At 41.2% G+C, this 22,738-nt stretch overlaps 1 protein-coding gene across 1 annotated transcript; it reads right to left on the bottom strand.

Annotated features, from left to right (window-relative positions):
• Positions 1-18,882: 18,882 nt before the first annotated feature.
• On the bottom strand, positions 18,883-19,936 carry LOC145094831 (F-box protein At4g18380-like). Its single transcript, XM_079032851.1, has one exon. It carries the CDS (start codon positions 19,930-19,932, stop codon positions 18,949-18,951), a length of 984 nt encoding a protein of 327 aa, XP_078888977.1. The 5' UTR covers positions 19,933-19,936; the 3' UTR covers positions 18,883-18,948.
• Positions 19,937-22,738: the final 2,802 nt, after the last annotated feature.

Genomic DNA, 22,738 nt, shown 5'->3' with positions numbered 1-22,738 from the left:
TTAGAGAAAAGGCATTCGGTTTTACTGGAAGTAGAAGCCATTGACCCAAAAATAATCAGAATCTTCAAAAGCAAGCAGTAGAACATGGCCAAGAGTTGAGAATCTTTAAAAGCAAGCAGTAGAACGTGGACAAGAGTTGAATATATGAATGTTACATATTAAAGAAATCGTTCGCTTGAATTTGAAAATTAGTTGAACTTTATGTCAAAACCAATCAACGTTATCGATTTATCTTTTATGAGTACAAAAGACTAGATGCACCACAAGAAATGGCACAAATGGACATGCATTCACTAATCAAAATGCTGCCGCTATATAGGCAACCATGACGACCCAAAAACTGTCCTCCCTTTAGACCTTGTTGCAAGGTTTTGATCGTGTTGGTAACATTTGTACTAAGGATCGATCTCATATATCTTTTAAATCAGGAATGTATTTTCCATTATTTTCTATATTCTTCGTAGCAATGTATTCTAAATTATCCTTTTCATTATTTTCTATATTCTTTGTAGTGTATATACTCAATAAAATATCCTCCACATGTATGGTGAATTTATCCAACTTTACACGGTATCAACCTAATATTCATCCTCCTCTTTCTTCTTTTAAACCATAATCACCTCCGTCGTTTTCGTCTTTATGGTCCACTTCTTCACATGCCAACCATCAAGCTTTATTTCGCAAGTTATCTCCTTTGGAAGAAACAAATCTTACGACTTTACTCTTATCAGAAACTTAGTGACCATATTGACGACTCCATAGCAAAACTGTCTATCTCTATTCCTATCGATAACACTCTGATCATGAAGGTATTTATTTTCTTGAATTTTAGCTTTGATTGAAGGTCACGACGTGAGACATGATTTTCATGTCGTGAATGCCCATTGACAAGTTGACCCGTGATTTTAATTCTCACGAAGTGAGATTGGTTGGACGTCTAAATCCTAACATTTCGGGTATTTAATGGAAAGAGAGGGCTAGGATTGCCCATACTTAGTCTCTTTCACTTTTTTGCCTCCTGAAAACTCTAATCTCGACCCTCTTGAAGTTCTTAGTCATTTTTGAGATCCTTGAAGCATTCTTTGGTGGCTTTTGACTCTTTGAAGTGGTAGAAGATCTTGGTTGAGCAACCTCTTGGCATTTTGGCTTCTACCTTGCAATCTCTTAGAGATTTTGGACCATTGTAAGTCTTAAAGCTTGGACCTTTCTACATATTGCATGCTAGATCTAAGTTTTAAGCTCCTTTTTACATGTTTGTGTTGGATTTCATGCTTCGGATCCATAAAGTTGGCAACTTTATGGATCATTGAGTTATTATCCATAAGATAGTCTTTAGATCTGAGTTCTGGTATAGTTTGAGACTCCAAGCATGAGTCAAGATCTCATTTTCCCCACTTTTGGCCTAGCAAGACTTGAAGTCATGCATTGGATGTGCATGGCTGAAAAGCTACGATTTTTACCATCCTTTGGGTAAGAGAAGACCCTCTAGAAAGTCCCAAGAAATGGTTGTAAGGATTAAGAGCTTAATGCTTAAAGTTGGCCGGTACAAATCTCACGACGTGAGGATTAAGCCTGTTGCGTCGTGAGAATACTAGCTATCCCGACTATTTTGTCTGGATTAGGTCACAACGTGACTCAGGGTCTGGTCGCGATGTGACAAGCACTAGAATCGTATTGATAGGATGAGTTGACTCGCTGAATCGGGAATGGGTTGAGTTGGTGCTCATGGCGTGACTATAGGCTTGTCACAACGTAAGGACCGGCAGTAGGAATTTGGACTGTTGACTTTTAGGCCTTAGTTAGATTTTGGGCCTTGGATTATTTGTTGCGTGAGTTGGGCCATTTGGGCCTTGGGGTCTATTATTATGTATTTGTGTTATTGGACCAAGTGTGGTTAGGCCCATTATGGACAGTGCAAAATGGGCTTTTCGCTTAAGGGTTTTGATTTGGGCTATAGGCCCACAGTTATGGTTTATAACCTATTTTAGATTAGGGTGATTTGTTTGTGTTTAGTGTGGGATCTTCTGGTTCGGTACCCGAGCATTTAATTATCTATCACTAGACTAAGGTGAGTTATTCTCACTGTATCAATGGGTTGAAGGCACCATGGCCAGCCCATTATTTATGATACATGTTGTTAGCTATATTTGAGATATGTATATGCAAGACCAGGATTTGGTGTAATGCCTTGTCCCGAATCGTTTTCTATTTCGAGGTGGTGACCAAAGATCGGGTATTATCAGGCTTAGGACTTTTATGGAAAATAACATTATACCCATTTGGATAGGGTGACATAATTTAGATGATCCTGGCGTTCGGTTTGTGTTTTGGAGCCAATAGGTATTTTGGTAAAGTGTCAGCTCGGGCTGTTATGGAAATTGGATTTTTTTGTAGGAAATTTTAACGCAAGCATGAGTTGATAAAAGCATAGAGCTTCTCGTTACCTTTTCATGGATATAAGGATCTTCGAAATCGGATTTATAATGAAGAAGTTATGGCCTTCGGAGGATTATAGGATTTGAGGATAACCCTAGTACGCGGGGCATACATAGGGAGTACGCAAGGCGTACTAGTGCAAAGTTCAGTATGCAAGGCATACACTGGTGTACGCTTAGCTTACTAAGAGTGATTGATCGCAGGACTGGGTCCTCGTATGCTAGGCGTACGAGGATTACGATGGGCGCATGAGGGTTTAATGAAACCCTAGGGTTGGCCTCTTTACCAGCCTCCATACCTCCTAAACCCTAAATTTAGACCCTTAGCCTCCATTGTTGTGTCTTTGAGCTCTTGAGGAGAAGTTAGTGCTTATTTTGCTCATTTTGAAGAGATTAAAGAAAATAGAAGGTGCATTGCTTAGTGTGAAGCTTAAAGATCTAGAATCATCACTCATTTTGCAAGTCTTTTGAGGTATCAAGCTCATACATTGTCTTCTCGTTCCTTAGATCTCTTCATATTATGGTTTTATGCTTCTTTGTCCCTTTTTGGTTGGTCTTGATGGGATGAGGTTGTTTTAGAAGCTGTCTTGTAGATCTGGATGTTTGGATGGTTCTTTATGCTTAAAGGTGCAAACTTTATAGGGTTTATGATCTCATGCATGCATTAAGTCATCTATTAAGTTGTTTTGAGATTTAAGAGCGTCATTAAGCCATGCATGCACGTAAAGTTGGCAACTTTACGTGTTAAACCATTTCAAGGATGTCAGATCTAAGTTTTCGAGTAAAGTCTTAATGGATTAAGAGTTGGAAATCAAATTTGGATGAATGAGGGAGTACGTTGGGCGTACATGCAGGTACGCTTAGCGTACAAGCCCTAAGACAAGTACGCTGCGTGTACAAGCTGACTACGCCCCACGTACTCAATAGGATGGGCCTCAGAATCTTAGGTCTTCGGTTTGAGCTATATTTTGGGCTTAGATGATTAGGGCCTTGTTAGGCCATCAGGATTTTCTTGTTGGGCTACTGGAATTTTTATTGGACTCCTTGGTTGTAGGCCCATGAAAGGGATTTGGTACCAATTTGGAAAGTTAGGCCATATTGGGCTTTCAGTGGTTATTATGGAATTTGGGCCTTTGGTCATTCAGATTAGGCCTTTGGTCATTTTATTGGACTCTCAATGTACGTCAGGATCCGATTATTGATTGGATGACTATTTTGTGTCTGATAGCACGGGGATTTTATCAGGATGGCTGTCAAATATTTTCTGTGGGATTCAGTAGTGCGAGGTGAATTTTCTCACTATGTCCATGGGTCGAACGCACCAATTCCGGTACATTACCTGTTATGTGGAATTCTAGTTGTCTTTGTGATACGTGCTTAGAAGACCCCGGAGGTAGGTCGTGGCATTTGTATGAAACACCATGGGGTTAGCCTATGTTACTTAGATGTCAGACCATAGGGGAAGCCCATGACATTTCAAGGAAAGACCATGGGGGTAGCCCATGGCACTTGGAGGTCAGACCATGGGGGCAGGCCGTGGCCTTTCATGGAAAAGACCATAACGGTAGCCCATGACAAATATATGTATGGTTTGTGGTGTTTTAGGGAATTCCATATGCTTTGTGATTATGGTTTTCATTTTATGTTTCAGGTACTTCTGTTTTCAAAAGGAAGAGCCCAGGATGATTACAGAACACACATCACTCGATTCTAAATTTCATGATTCAATCTGATTATTATGATGTATTGATAAAATTTGATTACCTTTGTTTTATGGCAACGATATGGTTTATTGTTTTATAAACTTAAAAACGAAAATTTTGCAAGTCTTATTTAGGGATTTTACAAGTTCGTATCAGAGACTTGGTTTGAGGGATTCTGGCACACTCTCGAGTGTGACTGAACTCAAACTGAGGAGTTGGTAATTTTTCTTGTTGGGTATAAGTGTTGCGTCATTGCGATTATTTGTTTAGTCCTTTTGTTACCGGGCTGGGCCTGTTTAATAGTTTATTTTAATTACTTATTTTTATAGTTTATTTTAGTTTATTTCATCCATAATTTAGTTAATTTCCATGTATATTTTCCTTTTTGTTATTTTATGACCATTTCGGGTATTTTCTAGTTTCGTGAGCTTTATTGCAGATTTCATGGAGATTAGTGGAGTGGGAATGTTCGGGACGTGTGGAAAGCGATTGGAATAAGAGGGTGTCAAGGATTTTGGGCTTGATGGGTAGTGGAGATGATGCATGGAGCGGGCTTGATGATTATTTGAAGGCTTAGAGAAAATGAAGTTTGAATTTGCAAGATGCGGGAGAATATTCAAGCGTGTGTAGATCATTAATCGGGCGAGTTCACGAGCTTTGGTGAAATGACCCAAAAATTTCATTTTTAATATAACCAAAAATCATAAATCTGAGTATCATATCATAAAACCCACACACTATGTATCTCAAACCATAGTAAAATACTGTGAGGAAAACTGTATCACATCTGTATCAAAACATATCAAGAAACTGAATCAACTCCCAGGATAAAAACTGAAGTTGTGGTGTGTGCGATGCCATCATCCCGAGCTCTTCCCTTTGCTTGCGGAAGTACCTGAAACCAAAACTGAAACTGTAAGCACGAAGCTTAGTGAGCTCCCCCGAACTACCACATACCATACAATACATATAAGCACATACTGGGCCTTGCCCACTGCATCGGACCGAGTCCGGAACTAGCTGCATCGGACCGAAGTCCGGAACTAACTGCATCGGACCGAAGTCCGGAACTGACTGCATCGGACCGAAGTCCGGAACTAACTGCATCGGACCAAAGTCCGGAACTGACTGCATCGGATCGAAATCCGGAACTAGTGATCATATCATGGCATAACACATATCAACTAACATAAACACATATACTGCATACTGCATCGGACCGTAGTCCGGAACATATAACACACAACGTGCTTGAATCACGTAGACATCAAGTTAAATGAACTACTGCTTCGGACTGAAGTCCGGGACTGCTACTAACTAAACGGGCCGGCATTGTGACCGTAGACCCGTTCGTACTGGAAGGAAACTCACCTTGTGAACTGGCTGCTGTGTGTATGGCTCTGGAAGCTATCTGCTGCTGCTCCGGTATCTCCCCGGCTACAAGTCCATAAACACACTCAATCAATGCTAATCACTGCACTGGGGTAAAATGACTCTTTTACCCTTGGTCAAAGTCAACTCTCCTGGTCAAAGTCAACCTACAGTTGACCTGACTCGCCGAGTTGGGCCGCCAACTCGCCGAGTCCCTATCCTCACTTCTCAACCCTACTCGCTGCTACTCGTCGAGTATGGCATCAACTCGACGAGTTCCCTTTCGAATCTAAAACTTCAGGCAATCTGCATCCGACTCGCCGAGTCGTATGAACAACTCGACGAGTTGTTCTTCGAGCTAAGAAGATTGCCTTGGACTCGCCGAGTTGTATGAACAACTCGCCGAGTCCCTCCATTACTGAGTCTGACCTCAAACTCGCTGAGTCCACTCTACCACTCACTGGTCCCACTCGGCATCACTCAAAAAGGGAAAAATCGGGGACTCGCGACTCGACTCGCCGAGTCGTTCTTCCGACTCGTCGAGTCGCTTGCATGCAGTAACTCTAAACTCGATTCTGCTTGAATCCAGTGTATAAGACTTATAGATCTGGGCTCCCTTAACTCGATTAGCACGTAAAGATTCTATCTTTACGTGCCCATATGCATCCATGAAGCTAAAATGGCTCAAAAAGCATAATAAAGGCTAGATCTAGGGTTTTCATGCAAAGTATTTTCAAAAAGGCAATAGATCCGGGCTCTACAACTCCTAAATGAGCAGGTCTAAGGATATCTCGACCTATTAGGGTATCCATACAATCATAAGGCTTGAGAAAAGCATCAAACTAGTTCTAGAAGGGTTCTAATGGAGGTTTAAAGCATAAAACGGGAGGAAATCCGAAGAATACCTCAATGAACTCTGGTTTGCCCTTGGATCTTTGCTCTACACTTCCTCTCCTTGCTCCTTTCTTCTTCTTCTTCTTCAAGCCTTCAAAATTTCACACAAGAACACTTAAATCACTCAAGGATGTATTAGGGTTTTCTCACGGCTCTTTGAGGGTGAAGGAGGCGAGATTGGGGCTATAAGGTGGTTTAAATAGTGAGCAACCCGGGGATTTAGGGTTTCTTCCAGGCAGGCAGACTCGCCGAGTCCCGAATATGGACTCGCCGAGTCGCCGACTAACACGTGCATAAAATCCCGACCCTACTCGGCGAGTCAGGCCATGAACTCGCCGAGTCCCTCTTGCAAACTTCTAATTAAATACTATGGAATCTTCATACCGGAGACGGGTTGTTACAATTCTCCCCCACTTGTCTCAGACTTCGTCCTCGAAGTCTGCTACGGCTGAATCTGCAAATATCTCCGGGTAGTGCTCCCACATCTCCTCCTCAGCCTCCCACGTCCACTCAAACCCTTTCCGGTGCTGCCACTACACCTTCACTAGCTGAATCTCCTTGTTCCTCAGGGTCTTTGTCTTCCGGTCCAGAACCGCGACCGGCCTCTCAATATAATTCAGGCTACTATCAACCTGAATATCCTCTAGGGGAACAACTGCTGACTCATCCACCAAACACTTCCTCAACTGAGACACATGGAAAGTGTTGTGGATCTGACTAAGCTCCTCAGGAAGATCCAACCGATAAGTAACCCGACCCACCCGGGCCAAAACCCTGAAAGGACCAATAAACCTGGGACCCAACTTGCCCCTCTTCCGGAACCTGATGACACCCTTCCAAGGTGAGACCTTCAAAAGGACCATATCGCCCACCCGGAACTCCAAGTCTGAACGCCTCCTATCGACGTAACTCTTCTGCCGACTCTACGCAGTCTGCAGTCTACTACGGACCTGCTGGATCAACTCGGTCGTCTTGAGCACCACCTCTGTGCTCCCGATGACTCGCTGACCGACCTCGCCCCAACAAATCGGGGTCCTACACTTCCTCCCATAGAGCATCTCAAAGGGAGGTCGATCAATGCTCGCATGATAATTGTTGTTATACGAAAATTCCGCTAACGGAAGATACGTATCCCAACTGCCACCGAAATCCAAAACACATGCCCTGAGCATGTCCTCGAGAGTCTGAATCGTCCTCTCGCTCTGCCCGTCCGTCTGAGGGTGGAAAGCGGTGCTGAAATGGACACGAGTACCCATCTCATCGTGGAACCGCTTCCAAAATCTGGAGGTAAAACAGACATCTCAATCTGACACCACTGATATCGACACTCCATGACGTGCCATGATCTCACGCACATAGATATCGGCTAACTTCTCTGCCGATATACTCTCCTGGATCGGGATAAAATGAGCACTCTTCGTCAACCGATCCACTACTACCCATACCGAATCTACTCCCCGTGCGGTCTTGGGAAGCTTGGTGATAAAATCCATGGTGATGTCCTCCCATTTCCACACGGGAATGTCTAATGGTTGCATCTTGCAGTGAGGCCTCTGGTGCTCTGCCTTGACCTTTCTGCAGGTCAGGCATCTCTCAACATACCAAGCGACGTCCTGCTTCATGCAGGGCCACCAATAATCGGGTCGAAGATCTCTATACATCTTCGTCGCCCCTGGGTGGATAGAAAATCGAGACTTATGAGCCTTGTCCATCAACACCTGCCGTACCCCACCCCAGTACGGTACCCACACTCTCCCGTGAAGCGTCAGCAACCCCCGACTGTCATAATCAAACGAGGCTACTCGGCCCACTATTCTCTCACACTTTTGCCTCTCCTCCTTGAGGCCCTCAACCTGAGCCTCCTTGATCCGCTCCAACAATGGAGTGATCACTGTCATCCTCAGGCACAAATCTCTGATATGGGCTGCCGACACTTTGCGGCTTAGAACGTCGGCCACCACGTTGGCCTTCCCTGGATGGTAAAGGATCTCACAGTCATAATCCTTCAGCACATCCAACCATCTCCTCTGCCTCATGTTCAGACTCGGCTGATCCATAAGATACCTCAAACTCTTGTGATCCGTGTAGATCGTACAACGGACCCCATAAAGATAATGTCTCCAAATCTTGAGGGCAAACACAACCGCCCCCAGCTCTAAATCATGGGTAGGATAATTAGCCTCGTGAGGCTTTAACTGTCTCGAGGCATAGGCTATCACATGGCCTCACTGCATCAGCACTGCTCCCATACCTGTGATCGAGGCATCACAGTAGACTACGAAGTCCTCTACTCCCTCTGGCAAGGTAAGGATCGGAGCCTCGCACAATCTCTGTCTGAGGGTCTTGAACGCTGCCTGCTGCTCAGGCCCCCAACGAAATACCACCGACTTCTTGGTCAGTCGGGTGAGCGGCACTGCTATCTTGGAGAAATCTTGAATGAATCTCCGATAATACCCTGCCAACCCTAGGAAGCTCCGAATCTCGGATGGAGACTTTGGGACCTCCCACTGCATCACGGCCTCTATCTTGGCCGGATCTACCAAAGTACCCTTCTGGTTGACGAGGTGACCAAGGAACTGCACCTTGCGCAACCAAAACTCACACTTGGAGAACTTTGCGAAAAGTCTCTCCCTCCTCAAAACTTCCAGCACCTCCGCAGGTGCTCCTCGTGCTGCTCCTGCGTCTTGGAATACGCCAAGATATCATCTATGAATACTATCACTGACCGATCCAGCATCGGCCTGCACACGCGATTCATGAGATCCATGAATGCGGCTGGAGCATTGGTGAGCCCAAATGGCATCACCACAAACTCATAATGACCATACCTGGTCCTGAAAGCAGTCTTCTGTACATCCTCATCTCTAACCCGCATCTGATGATAACCGGAGCATAGATCGATCTTGGACAACCAAGACGCTCCCTGAAGCTGGTCAAACAAATCATCTATCCTCGGAAGTGGGTAACGGTTCTTCACCATTACCTTATTCAACTCCCGGTAATCTATACACATACGATGCGACCCATCCTTCTTCCTCACAAACAGTATCGGCGCTCCCCAGGGCGAACTACTCGGCCGAATGAAACCCTTGTCTAGCAGCTCTTGCAGCTGCGCAGACAACTCCTGCATCTCAGGGGGAGCTAGGCGATACGGTGCCTTGGCTATCGAAGCCGCTCCAGGAATCAGGTCGATCCTGAACTCAACCTGCCTCTCAGGAGGTATTCCCGGTAAATCCTCGGGAAATACATCCGGGTAGTCTCGCACTACCGGAACATCATCTACTGCTACCTTACCCTTCTCCCGGGCATCTACTACATAAACTATATATCCAGCGCAACCCTGCTGGAAATAATGTCTCGCTCTCGCGGCAGAACAAAAGGTCGGTCCGCGCTGTGGCCTCTCGCCCTGAATCACTAACTCTCCCCCACTGGGAGTGCGAACCCTCACTAACTGCTGATCACAATCAATCACCGCCCCATTGGGGCTCAGCCAATCCATGCCTACTATAACCTTATTCCCTCGCAGGGGAATAGGAATCAGGTCCACCGAAAACTGCTCGTTAAACAACTGAAGCGAACACCCTCTGCATACTCTGGCGACCCTCACGGTCCTATCATCTGCTATCTCGACCTCTAGTGGACAATCCAGCTCCCCTGGAGCTCTACTAAATCTCTTGCTAAGCGCAAGTGATACGAATGATCGGGTAGCCCCCGAATCGAATAATACCATAGCAAAAATGCCGTTCACAGAGAACGACCCTATACAAAACATATAATCATAAGCAACAACAATCAGTAAAAATAGAGATGAAGGGAAGATACATACCCGTCACCACATCAGGAGTCGCTCGCGCCTCCTCTGCTGTCATTTGAAACGCCCTACTCTTCGCCACTGGCGCCTCAGCTTGGCCCTACTGGCCATCTGTAATCCTCAAGGTAGCAGGGGCAGGTGCAGCCACCTTCCCTGCTGCAGCTAAATTCGGACACTGGGACTTTTTATGTCCCCTCTGATTGCACTGAAAGCAAATCAGATCTGATGCTGCAACGGCAGTAGCAGGGGCCGTACAATCCCTGCTCAAATGCCCAATCCGACTGCACTTGTATCAGCCGAAACTCCCTGCCTTGCACGCCCCCTCGTGCAACCTCCCACACTTGCCACATCGACCGTGGCTCTGCTGACTCCTGGATCTGTGATCTGAAACCTTGGGCTTTTTGCCCGAACTACCTGTACCCGAAACCGCCTCTGGTTTCCTCTTCTTCTCCATCTCGAGATCAATCTCCCTCTCCCGAGCCCTAGCAATCATGTCATCCAGCGTTTTACAGCTGGACCGGCTCACAAACTGGCGGATATCGCTCCGCAACATCTCATGATAACGGGCCTTCTTCATCTCCACATCGGCTGCATATTGAGGAACGAGAAGAGCCCTCTCCCTGAACTTGGCGGTGATCTCCGTCACTGTCTCTGTAGTCTGGGTGAGGTCCTGAAACTCTCTAGCTAACTGCTGCACCTCAATAACCGGTGCAAACTCCGCCCTGAACCTGGTAGAGAAGTCAGCCCAGGTCATGGCATCCAAAGCTGCATCATCTCCAATGGTATGTCCGACCTCCTCCCACCAATCCCGTGCCCTGTCCTTCAGAAGATAGGACGCCAATCTAACCTTGTCCCCCTCGGGACACCTGCTAGTGCGGAACACGTTGGCCACATCCGCCAACCATCTAGTACTCGCTATGGGGTCCCGCACCCCATGATAGTTCGGAGCTCCACATGCCCTGAACTCCCTGAACGTAAGCGTACGCGACCCCATCATGGCCGCCACCTCGGCACGGAAGGTGCCCAATCTCTCATCCATTAGCTCTAGGATACCCTCCTTGATCGAGCCGAAGATCACAGGAGTCTGCTCTACAATGATACGAGTAATCTCCTAAGAGAGAAACTCTCTGGTCTGCTCATCCATGCGCTCGTCCCCCGAGCCTGAACCTGATCCCTCCCCGGCACCTCCACTGCCGGCTGCTGGTCTCGAACGCAAAACCAACATTCTGAAACACATCACAACGACATCAGAAAACTGAAATATCTCAAGGGATCATTGATGCTACAACTAGCTTCCTGGTCTTGTCTCGGCCTTCCTTGATTCGAGTACGGATCCTCTGCTTTCAGTAGTACGGGCCCATACTACCTTCCACATCTATCCGTACTTTCCTCAAGAACTGCCTTGACTCCACCAAGTCACTTCTACTACTACTGATCTCTACTACTCTCATCCTAGGCTTGCCCTAGGGAAACCTCAGACTCAACTCAAACCAATCCTCAACTGCTGAAGGCCTCCTCGCGATGCCAACTAGCCATCACCTGGATACCACCACATGTGACGAGGCTCAGATAATCCTTCGAGTAAAAGACTCCTCCCTACAACGGTTGGACTCAAACGAGAGCTGCGAAATAGGGTCAAATCCAGCACTCTGAGATTATTCAACCCTGATCACATGTAATGTGACGTATTCACCTAATGGCTAACTCCCATCACTCAGAATCCCACAAAGCACAAAGCAAGCAGCATTCGGATAAAGGAAACATACTCAGGCAAAACTATTCTCATAACAAGAAACTGTACTAGCATACAATGCTAAGCTCATACTATCAGGCATAACCTAAACAGCTATCCTACTGTTGTCTACTCAATACTAGCATGCAATACTCATAAAGCTGATACACATATAGCAGGCACATAAGGCATCCTCCTAGATCCTTAGTCCTATACTAGCATGCTGTTCTACTGAAACTGAAACTGAAACTGGAACTGAACAATTAACTTGTATGGGTAATTTGGGAGTACTTACTTGAGCTCGGATGATCGCATGCACCACACCCTTATCTCGTTTAAAAATTTCTTTCTTTCTAAGTGCTTTCAAGATTCTTTAGAAAACATTTTCCTTTTAAAAATCTTTTTTTTTATTTTCCCCTTAGTTTGAGTTCAGATACACCCGGAAGTGTATCCGAATCCCTCAAACCAAGGCTCTGATACCAACTTGAAATGACCCAAAAATACGACCCAAAAATTTCAGTTTTAATATAACCAAAAATCATAAATCTGAGTATCATATCATAAAACCCACACACTATGTATCTCAAACCATAGTAAAATATTGTGAGGAAAACTGTATCACATCTGTATCAAAACATATCAAGAAACTGAATCAACTCCCAGGATAAAAACTGAAGCTGTGGTGTGTGCGATGCCATCATCCCGAGCTCTTCCCTTTGCTTACGGAAGTACCTGAAACCAAAACTGAAACTGTAAGCACGAAGCTTAGTGAGCTCCCCCGAACTACCACATACCATACAATACATATAAGCACATACTGGGCCTTGCCCACTGCATCGGACCGAGTCCGGAACTAGCTGCATCGGACCGAAGTCCGGAACTGACTGCATCGGACCGAAGTCCGGAACTGACTGCATCGGACCGAAGTCCGGAACTAACTGCATCGGACCGAAGTCCGGAACTGACTGCATCGGACCGAATTCCGAAACTCACTGCATCGGACCGAAGTCCGGAACTGACTGCATCGGACCGAAGTCCGAAACTACTGATCATAGCATGCCATAACACATATCAACTAACATAAACACATATACTGCATACTGCATCGGACCGTAGTCCGGAACATATAACACACAACGTGCTTGAATCATGTAGACATCAAGCATACTGAACTACTGCTTCGAACTGAAGTCCGGGACTACTACTAACTAAACGGGCCGGCATTGTGGCCGTAGACCCGTTCCTACTGGAAGGAAACTCACCTTGTGAACTGGCTGCTGTGTGTATGGCTCTGGAAGCTATCTGTTGTTGCTCCGGTATCTCCCCGGCTACAAGTCCATAAACACACTCAATCAATGCTAATCACTGCACTGGGGTAAAATGACTCTTTTACCCTTGGTCAAAGTCAACTCTCCTGGTCAAAGTCAACCTACAGTTGACCTGACTCGCCGAGTTGGGCCGCCAACTCGCCGAGTCCCTATCCTCACTTCTCAACCCTACTCGCTGCTACTCGTCGAGTATGGCATCAACTCGATGAGTTCCCTTTCGAATCTAAAACTTCAGGCAATCTGCATCCGACTTGCCGAGTCGTATGAACAACTCGACGAGTTGTTCTTCGAGCTAAGAAGATTGCCTTGGACTCGCCGAGTTGTATGAACAACTCGCCGAGTCCCTCCATTACTGAGTCTGACCTCAAACTCGCTGAGTCCACTCTACCACTCACTGGTCCCACTCGGCATCACTCAAAAAGGGAAAAATCGGGGACTCGCGACTCGACTCGCCGAGTCGTTCTTCCGACTCGCCGAGTCGCTTGCATGCAGTAACTCTAAACTCGATTCTGCTTGAATCCAGTGTATAAGACTTATAGATCTGGGCTCCCTTAACTCGATTAGCACGTAAAGATTCTATCTTTACGTGCCCATATGCATCCATGAAGCTAAAATGGCTCAAAAAGCATAATAAAGGCTAGATCTAGGGTTTTCATGCAAAGTATTTTCAAAAAGGCAATAGATCCGGGCTCTACAACTCCTAAATGAGCAGGTCTAAGGATATCTCGACCTATTAGGGCATCCATACAATCATAAGGCTTGAGAAAAGCATCAAACTAGTTCTAGAAGGGTTCTAATGGAGGTTTAAAGCATAAAACGGGAGGAAATCCGAAGAATACCTCAATGAACTCTGGTTTGCCCTTGGATCTTTGCTCTACACTTCCTCTCCTTGCTCCTTTCTTCTTCTTCTTCTTCAAGCCTTCAAAATTTCACACAAGAACACTTAAATCACTCAAGGATGGATTAGGGTTTTCTCACGGCTCTTTGAGGGTGAAGGAGGCGAGATTGGGGCTATAAGGTGGTTTAAATAGTGAGCAACCCGGGGATTTAGGGTTTCTTCCAGGCAGGCAGACTCGCCGAGTCCCGAATATGGACTCGCCGAGTCGCCGACTAACACGTGCATAAAATCCCGACCCTACTCGGCGAGTCAGGCCATGAACTCGCCGAGTCCCTCTTGCAAACTTCTAATTAAACACTATGTAATCTTCATACCGGAGACGGGTCGTTACATTTGGAGGATTTGGAGAAGTCAAATTGGGCTTAAAATGAAGAAAACTTGAAGAAAATGGGCGAGGAGCTGATTGGACTCGAACTGGGCCAAGTGGGCTAAGCTATGGAGGCCCAAACCTCAAAGATGCTACATCTAGGGGCCACCCATGCAACAGCACGCGGGTCGCACAAGGCCCTACAGGGGCATTTCCGGGAATTCATGTTTTAAGCTATATGGAGAAGGTTGGTGCCTATCTTTTGGAAACTCTTGGACATCCGATTTTTGGAGATTCTCTCTAGAGTTTTGAAGACTTTTGAAGGCCAAGAGCACCTCAAGAACATCATCTTTTTACCTCTTGATTTTTGCTTAATGTTTGGTACAATCTTCTCTAACTTTGTTTCTTTGAGTTTAGTTATGCTTAGCTAAACTAATCTTGGTTGACTTTTGTTGAATCCTTTGAACTTTTGTTGAATGTTGAAGAATCCATGAACATGTTCTTAAATATTTATGGGAATGTTTTCTGTTTTAACATCTTATCACCACTTGTATGTTTTAGTTCATGAGTTTAAATGTGTTTGTGGTGATTAGTTGGCTAATTTCTTGATTAAGTAAAGGATCCTCAAATTAGCAAGTAACAAATGGTTTTTGTGTTGTTTTTGCTTCACACAATCATAAAAACATTTCCTCCAACATGGAGGTGAAAGCATTTGACCCCTCTTGGATTTGGTGACTCTTTGGTTCTTAATGCTAGTTGACTTTCACTAATTACATGCTTAACGGAAATTGTGACTTTGACTAAGGAAATTGTTATGAGCTTCTCTAACCATTTTAACAACTAAGAAAAGTCTAGGTAATCCCAAGCTTCTTGGATTACTATAGCCAAATTAAGGATTTAATTCAAGTATTGCACCATTGGATTCTAATGATATGTTCTTCAAAAAGTCAAAGTGAGGAAACCTTAAGTCAACCATCCTTCTCTTATTGATTTACATCAAACTCTTGATTTTGTTGAAATTGTTTATTTAAATCTTAGTTTAATTCTAGTTTATTTCAAGTATTTCAAAAGACCAACCCCCCCCCCTCCCCATTTTATTTTTATTATTATTTTACAAGTATTTTTACAAAGAGATCTTTCATAGAGTTATAAATTGAACCAATCTCCATGGATTCGATCCCTTTACCACTATACACTATTTTAGTGTAAAATATTTATGGTTATTTATTTTTGTTGGCCTCGGCAACCCCCACTGTCCACCTATTATTTATTATTAGGGTTATAGTATTTAAGGTGCATGCATGCACCGTATTTTGTAACTTTGGAAATAGTCTTATAACCCTACACGCCTCCATAGTAGCAATTCTTCATCAAGTTCTTCTGAGGCTTTGGCTTATAATCATTAAGAATTTTTAATATATTTTCTGTGTTCATATTCTATACTTGTTTGAATCTATTCGATCTAACTAGGATTCAATCCTAACAATTGGTATCAGAGCAGGAGACTGTGTAATCTATACGCATCTCTTCTGTTGAAAGAAGCTTTTAGGGTTTCTGCTATTATTGGATCTTGTTTCAGCCGTCATTATCGTTGGTTCAACTGTTTGACCATTTCATAATCACAACAAATAAAGAACTCTTTGGTATCAGTGTTAACTTCAATAGTATCATTACCACCATCATCTTTCTTATTGTTGTTCTTTTGTTTGTTGTAATTTAACTTCTTGTTCTCCCTTCTCAACTGTCTGCAGAATCATATTGTATGACCTTTTCTACCATAATGATTGCACTCATAGTTAGCAAACTTTCATTTAGATTTACTGTGATGCTTCAGATTGTTATTCAGACCTCTACTTTGACTTCCCCCTGCTTTCTATAACCTAGACATCTGAATGTGAAGAGGAACCTTGTGAATTTCTTCTCATCTCTTCATTTAAAACACCACCTTTAGCCAATTCCATGGATATAATACCATCTAGTGCAGAGTTGGACAAGGATGTCCTAAAAATTTCCTAAGAATCCGGTAAAGTGCCAAGGAGCCATAAACGTTGAAACTTATCTTCAAACTTGATACCCATTCCTACAACTTGATTAATAATTCTATGACATAATTCAAATTATCACTAATAGGACTTCCTACATGGTACTTCAAGCCAATAAAATGTTTAATCAAGAACAATTTATTGTTCATGGTCTTCCGAGCATACAAATGCTCAAGCTTATTCCATAAAGTACGAGCGAGTCTTCGTGCTAATATGGTTCAAAACATTATCATCAACTCATGTTCGAATATATCCACAAAATTTTCAATGCAAAATATTCCACTCAATATATGTTTTATCTTCGGGTTTTTTAGTATTAAACACATGCATATAATAATCATTCACATAAAGAAGGTCTTCCATCTTGCCTTCCCAAACTTGATAATTAGAACCAATCAAATTTACAATCCTACTTGTATTAGCTTCCATTGTTCAAACAAGAAACCCAATAACAAAAACCAGGCTATGATACCAATCTGATGGGAAAAACACAACCATAACGGTAAATAACAATCCAGAATTAAAACTTCGTTTGACTAAACTTTTCTTATCTTCAGTAAACCTTCGAGGATGCAAACAAATATGATATTTTCACTTGCAACAAATCAACCCCAGTGCAAGTTGTATGATCAATATAATCAACCCAAAACAGTAAATAATCAATCAATATGAGACATTGGAATTTTAACATGGAAAACCTCTCAAAACGAGAGTAAAAACCACGGGATTACTAGAGTCGCTTCAAATCCACTATCACTAATATTTGAGCAATACAAATTATTCTCTATATGTACTAAGTCACTCAAAAATCATTATACACTTGGAAATAACAACTTCAAGTATATGGGATCAAACGACAAAGAGAAAAGAATGAATATCACCAAAACCTAATTTTCAGCAGCAAACAAAAGCTACGATTCTGAGTCTCTGGATCTGACCTTGACAATTCAACCATTGGATATGAAAGTCTCGATTTAGGAAGTCGCTATCCAAAAATAAAAGAAAATGGACCGTTGGATCTCCGAAAAATGATGAAAAACTACATGTGTATCAAGAAAAACGGGAAAAGAAGAAACCCTCTCTTTTGCTTTTACTCTCTCTATTTGGTGCTATGAATTTTTGTAGGTATCATCTTAAACATTAGGGCAGCAATAATATATATATATATATATATATATATATATATATATATATATAGAGAGAGAGAGAGAGAGAGAGAGAGAGACTAAGCATATGTGTACACATATTTACATAGGAAACAAAAATTAAGGTTATAATCTGAAATAAAATGTCCGAAATGTGTCTCTGGAATAGGATCTCTAGAAATGATTCCACCACTCCGGAATGCTATGTTCCAAAGCACGTGGTCATTTTACCAAAAAAAATAATTACTAGTTATTTTTGTTAAAATGGATTTCTCGATTTCCCTATATTAAACTCCATATTGAAATTGTTAGGTTTAATTTTATCATCAATTTTGTAAATATACATACTAGGGATGAGCTTTAGAACCAGAACCGATTTTCCTATATTATAAGAACCGGGAATCGGACCGCCGGTTCTAGCGCCGGTTCCGGTTCCGTCCCGGTTTTTCGGTTATTTTTCAAACGAATTGATTGAAATATTATAGATGATATGTTATCTTCCGGAGCTTGTAAATGATTCAGTATTTAACCAAATTATGACTTTTTACATTCTAAATTGAAGTACAAACACTAAATTACATGATGAAAAAAAAATCAAGTAATTCCGACTTTATATGAGTGAGTTATGCACATTTTAAAAACGGGGCAGATTCCAAAAAAAATAAAAATAAAAATACTGAAACAGAAAATTCACAACATTGATATGTAGTCTTCCGGAGTCTATAACTGGTTCAATATCTAACCAAAATATGTGTTTTTATTGTCTAAAATGAACTGAAAACACAAAATTACATGTTGAAAAAAAATTAAGTAATTCTGACATCATATGAATGGATTATGCACATTAAAAAAAATGGGACATATTTCAAAAAAACAAAAAAAAATGTTGAAATAGAGAAAACACGACATTAATATTCTTTCTTTCGGGGTATCTATCTGATTCAATATCTAACCAAAACGTATGTTTGTATAGTCAAAAAATAATTACAAACTCCAAATTACATTTTAGAAAAAAATCAAATAATTTCGAGTTCATATAAGTGAGTTATGCGCATTTTAAAAAAACAAAAAAAATGTCAAACCGGTCCCGATTTTTAGAATTGGAACCGGTTTTCATAAAAATGAAGAACTGGTAATTCGGTTCTGTATCGATTCCGGTTCCCATGGTTATAATGTTCATCCTTAATACAAACAATACAACAACCTTTGAGCATTTGCCTATATAATTTCAAATATAAAAATATATTTTGAATTTTATATTCAAACAAACCAAACCCATTAATCATCTTCGAGCAGGATTTATATTGAGACTCCTTGAAGGCGCATGATTCTCAAAAATATGAGTAAGAACTTCCCACAAAAGTTGTTCATCGAGTTCATACCCTTTCTTCATCAATTGCTTCACCCCAACATCTTCATGTTCTTCCTCATTCTCATCTGTACGCCTGATCGCCACAACCGTCGCACCATGCAATACACATCGTGATTCCGGCAACCGGAGTAGTTGGACATGCCATAACTTTCCATATCCCGACGCCGGCAATTTCAGCTTCGGATCAAGCAAATCATTCAGTTGCTGTCTTCCCCTCATAACAACCTTTCCTTTCCTGCTCGAATCACAGATCTCCGCGGCGTGTAGTGAATTCCGGTGGTTCTCCACCACGTGCCGGAGAATATGTTGCCGCCATGTCGCCTCTCGAAAGCACTGATTTGCAGATGCGATTCGAGATTGGAGAAGATTATTTGTTAACAGAGTATCGGAGTTACGGACCTGGTGGGTTGAAGGCGTTGGTTGATGAACAGAGGTTGCGAATAAAATCACGCAGATATTCATATCTTTACCGAATTCGGCGTGCCATTTTAGGATGGATTCGTCTTGCTGAAACGAAGGGAGCTGAATTTGCAGGGTTCTAACATTTTCGAAGCATTTTAAGGAATCAACCGCCGATTGGAACAACGGTCCGTCGAATTTATTTGTCGGTGGTTTCCGGAAGAAGGATTTGGAGAGGTAATTGAACAATTTCTTTGGTAAATTTTCGTTCCGATCATTGGAGTGCCGGTGAGGAAAGGTGAGGAATAACGACGGCGTCTGGTGGACGACGGTGGAGAAACGCTTGGAAACTAGACTGCAAATACAAAGCAATCTTGCATTGTTTAATTTGGTGAATATTGTGAGTAGTAATTCGTCGGGGAGCCGATTAATGTGAACGACTTCCGGTTCTTCTCCGGCGAAAGATTGTGACGGTTGTGGTGGTGGTGACGTCATTTTATTTATTATGTCCAGAAAAATTAAAAGGAAAATTGGGTTCTGTTTGCTAACTTTTAGAGGATAATCCCCGGTAAATCCGTTGAAGGAATTCCGGTGTTTCATTCTAATTTTTTTTTTTTTTTAAATATTTTTGACGGCACCTTTTTGTGATACTTGAGTCTATATTTTTGTGTTAAATTGTGTTATTTTTGTGTTAAATTGTGTTGATTATTAATAGGGAAAATATTGGTTATTAAGATAATTAATTTTTCTATTTTTTTATATCTAGGTATTTTTTTATACACATAGGTAATTTTTTTTTTACACATCTAGGTAACAAATTTATTGGAAGTGTTCATATATGACCATTATGACTTGCTGTAGCAGATTGCATCCGGTCAAAATTGTTATATATGAACACTATCAACAAGTTTGTTAGCTAGATGTATAAAAAAAATAATTACCTAAATATGAACAAAACGAAAAGCAAAAGTAAATTACACGAATGGGCTCTGTGGTTTGGGGAAATTTGTGTATTTGGTCCCTAACTTTTTTTTTTAAACTCGGATGGTCCCTACTGTTTATCTTTATTGCGCGTTTGGTTTTTGTCTTACCTAAAAGGACTATTGTGCCCTTATTAATTATTTTTTAATTTATTTTCTTATTTATGTATTTATTTTTTTATATATTTAAAAAAATTAATAAACTCCACATCTCTGTATCTCCTCACCCAAAACTTGAAACCACATCTAAGAAATTTAATCTAGGTCTCACCGGTCACCATCCCATCACTCATCCTTCCCAACTTCTATTTCATTTCCATCTTTAGTGACATCGATGTCTTCACCAACCCTTCTTTTTTTGGTCCTTCAATTCTGGTGAACTAACAACATAACCCACTGTCTCTTCATCGAATTTTCCACCACCACAACCCAATGCATCGTAACTTCTATGTCTTTTCCATCTTTTGTGGTGTTGGTTCGCCAGAGTTGAAGGACCGAAAAAAAAAGATGGTAAAGACGTCGATGTCACTAAAGATGAGATATGGGATGGTGACCGGTGGAACCCAAATTAAATTTCTCAAATATGGTTTCAGGTTTAGGGTGAGGAGATACAAATATATGGGGTCTATTAATTTTTTTAAATATATAAAAAATAAATATATAAATGAGAAAATTAATTAAAAAATAAATTAATAAGGGCACAATAGTCTTTTTAGTTAAGACATGGACCAAACGCACAACAAAAATAAACAGTAGGGACCATCCAAGTTTAAAAAATTAAATTAGGGACCAAACGCACAAATTCACCCAAACTACAGGGACCATTCGTGTAATTTACTCTGACTATTCATTTTGTTCATATTTGGGTAACTATTTCTTTTACTGATCTAGGTAACGAACTTGTTGAAAGTGTTCACATATAACCATTTTGATCGGATGTAACCTGCTACCGCAAGTCATAATGGTCATATGTGAACACTTCCAACAAGTTCGTTACCTAGATGTGTACAAAAAAATAGTTACCCAAATATGAACAAACCGAAAAGTTAATGACCTTAATAAGTAATATTCTCATATTATTAATTGAATAAGAATCACGTAGTATGAGTATGAGATTTTTTATGTAACTAAATTTTATACATTTTTTGTTTTTATAAACTTCTCGTAACCTAATTTTTATTTTAAATTCTATTTTGTCATGCTACATCCACATATCAAATATATAGACACTGAGTTTTGTTTTTTCGTTCACATTACCCCTATGACTTGTTTAGTTTTTTCATTCACATTACCCCTACAACTTGTTTAAAACTATACACATTTAGTCGTTATAACCGATATTTTAATATGGTAATATATTTCTCTCTATGCACACATTTAGTCATTATTATTATTATTATTATTATTATTATTATTATTATTATTTGCAAAATAATTGTTTGTTATTTTTGTACACATTTAGTACTTATAACCATTTTTTAGGTGTTGCTCATGACATCACAGAAATTATTAATGAGGTATCCAGGGTTGTTGATGCTTATGACCACCGTGGCCTCGGTTGCTGGTTGTTTAGATCTTGTGGTTTAACTTAGGTCTTATGTTTGAACATCGTAATTTCTTCATACTATCTTGTATTTTAACGATATTTATATCTATACATTTGTGTTTCAACTAAAAATTTCGTTTAGATTACTCTAGTTAAAAAGTGATATATTTTTACTTACAATCTTTATATCTACACGTTCTTTATTAATGTATCTATAAACGTTTTAGCAGTCCAACAAATAATGAATAACATATAGATATAAAGATCGTAAGTACAAATATATTACTTTAGATTATTCCAGTTATTAGCGTTAAAAAGTAATATAATTTTACTTATGATTCTATAAAAAAACGCCCATACAAACATTCATAAAAACCGTGTAGATATAAAGATCGTAAGTAAAAAAAAGATATTACTTTTTAACAAGAGTAATTTAAAAGAAAGTTATAGTAGACTCAAATACGAATGCAGGGATATAAGGATCAGTGAAATCCGAGATTATATGAAAAAGTTACGACGTTCAGAACGCAAGACCTAAGCCAAACCACAAGACCTAAGCAACCCTGCACCCGGGGCCATGGTAGCCATAAACATCAACATCCCCGTATATCTCATTAAAGATTGTCCTACATAGTATGCTATGAACAAAAACTGAAGAAACTGGTCATAAAGACTGTATATGTACAAAACAATAAGGTCTTATTTTGTAACAAGAAATATTAAGAACTAAATGTATACAAAGTAATAAATATATTACCGTATTAAATCATTTTCC

This window comes from Lactuca serriola, chromosome 3 (assembly GCF_051521515.1).
Source record: "Lactuca serriola cultivar US96UC23 chromosome 3, Lser_US96UC23_V15, whole genome shotgun sequence".
Classification (NCBI taxonomy): Eukaryota; Viridiplantae; Streptophyta; class Magnoliopsida; order Asterales; family Asteraceae; genus Lactuca; species Lactuca serriola.
This window is presented reverse-complemented; position numbering and strand designations above follow the sequence as displayed.

Excerpts from the sequence above, each read along its gene's own strand:
- LOC145094831 (XM_079032851.1), bottom strand. The coding sequence starts at position 19,932 with ATGACGTCACCACCACCACAACCGTCACAATCTTTCGCCGGAGAAGAA.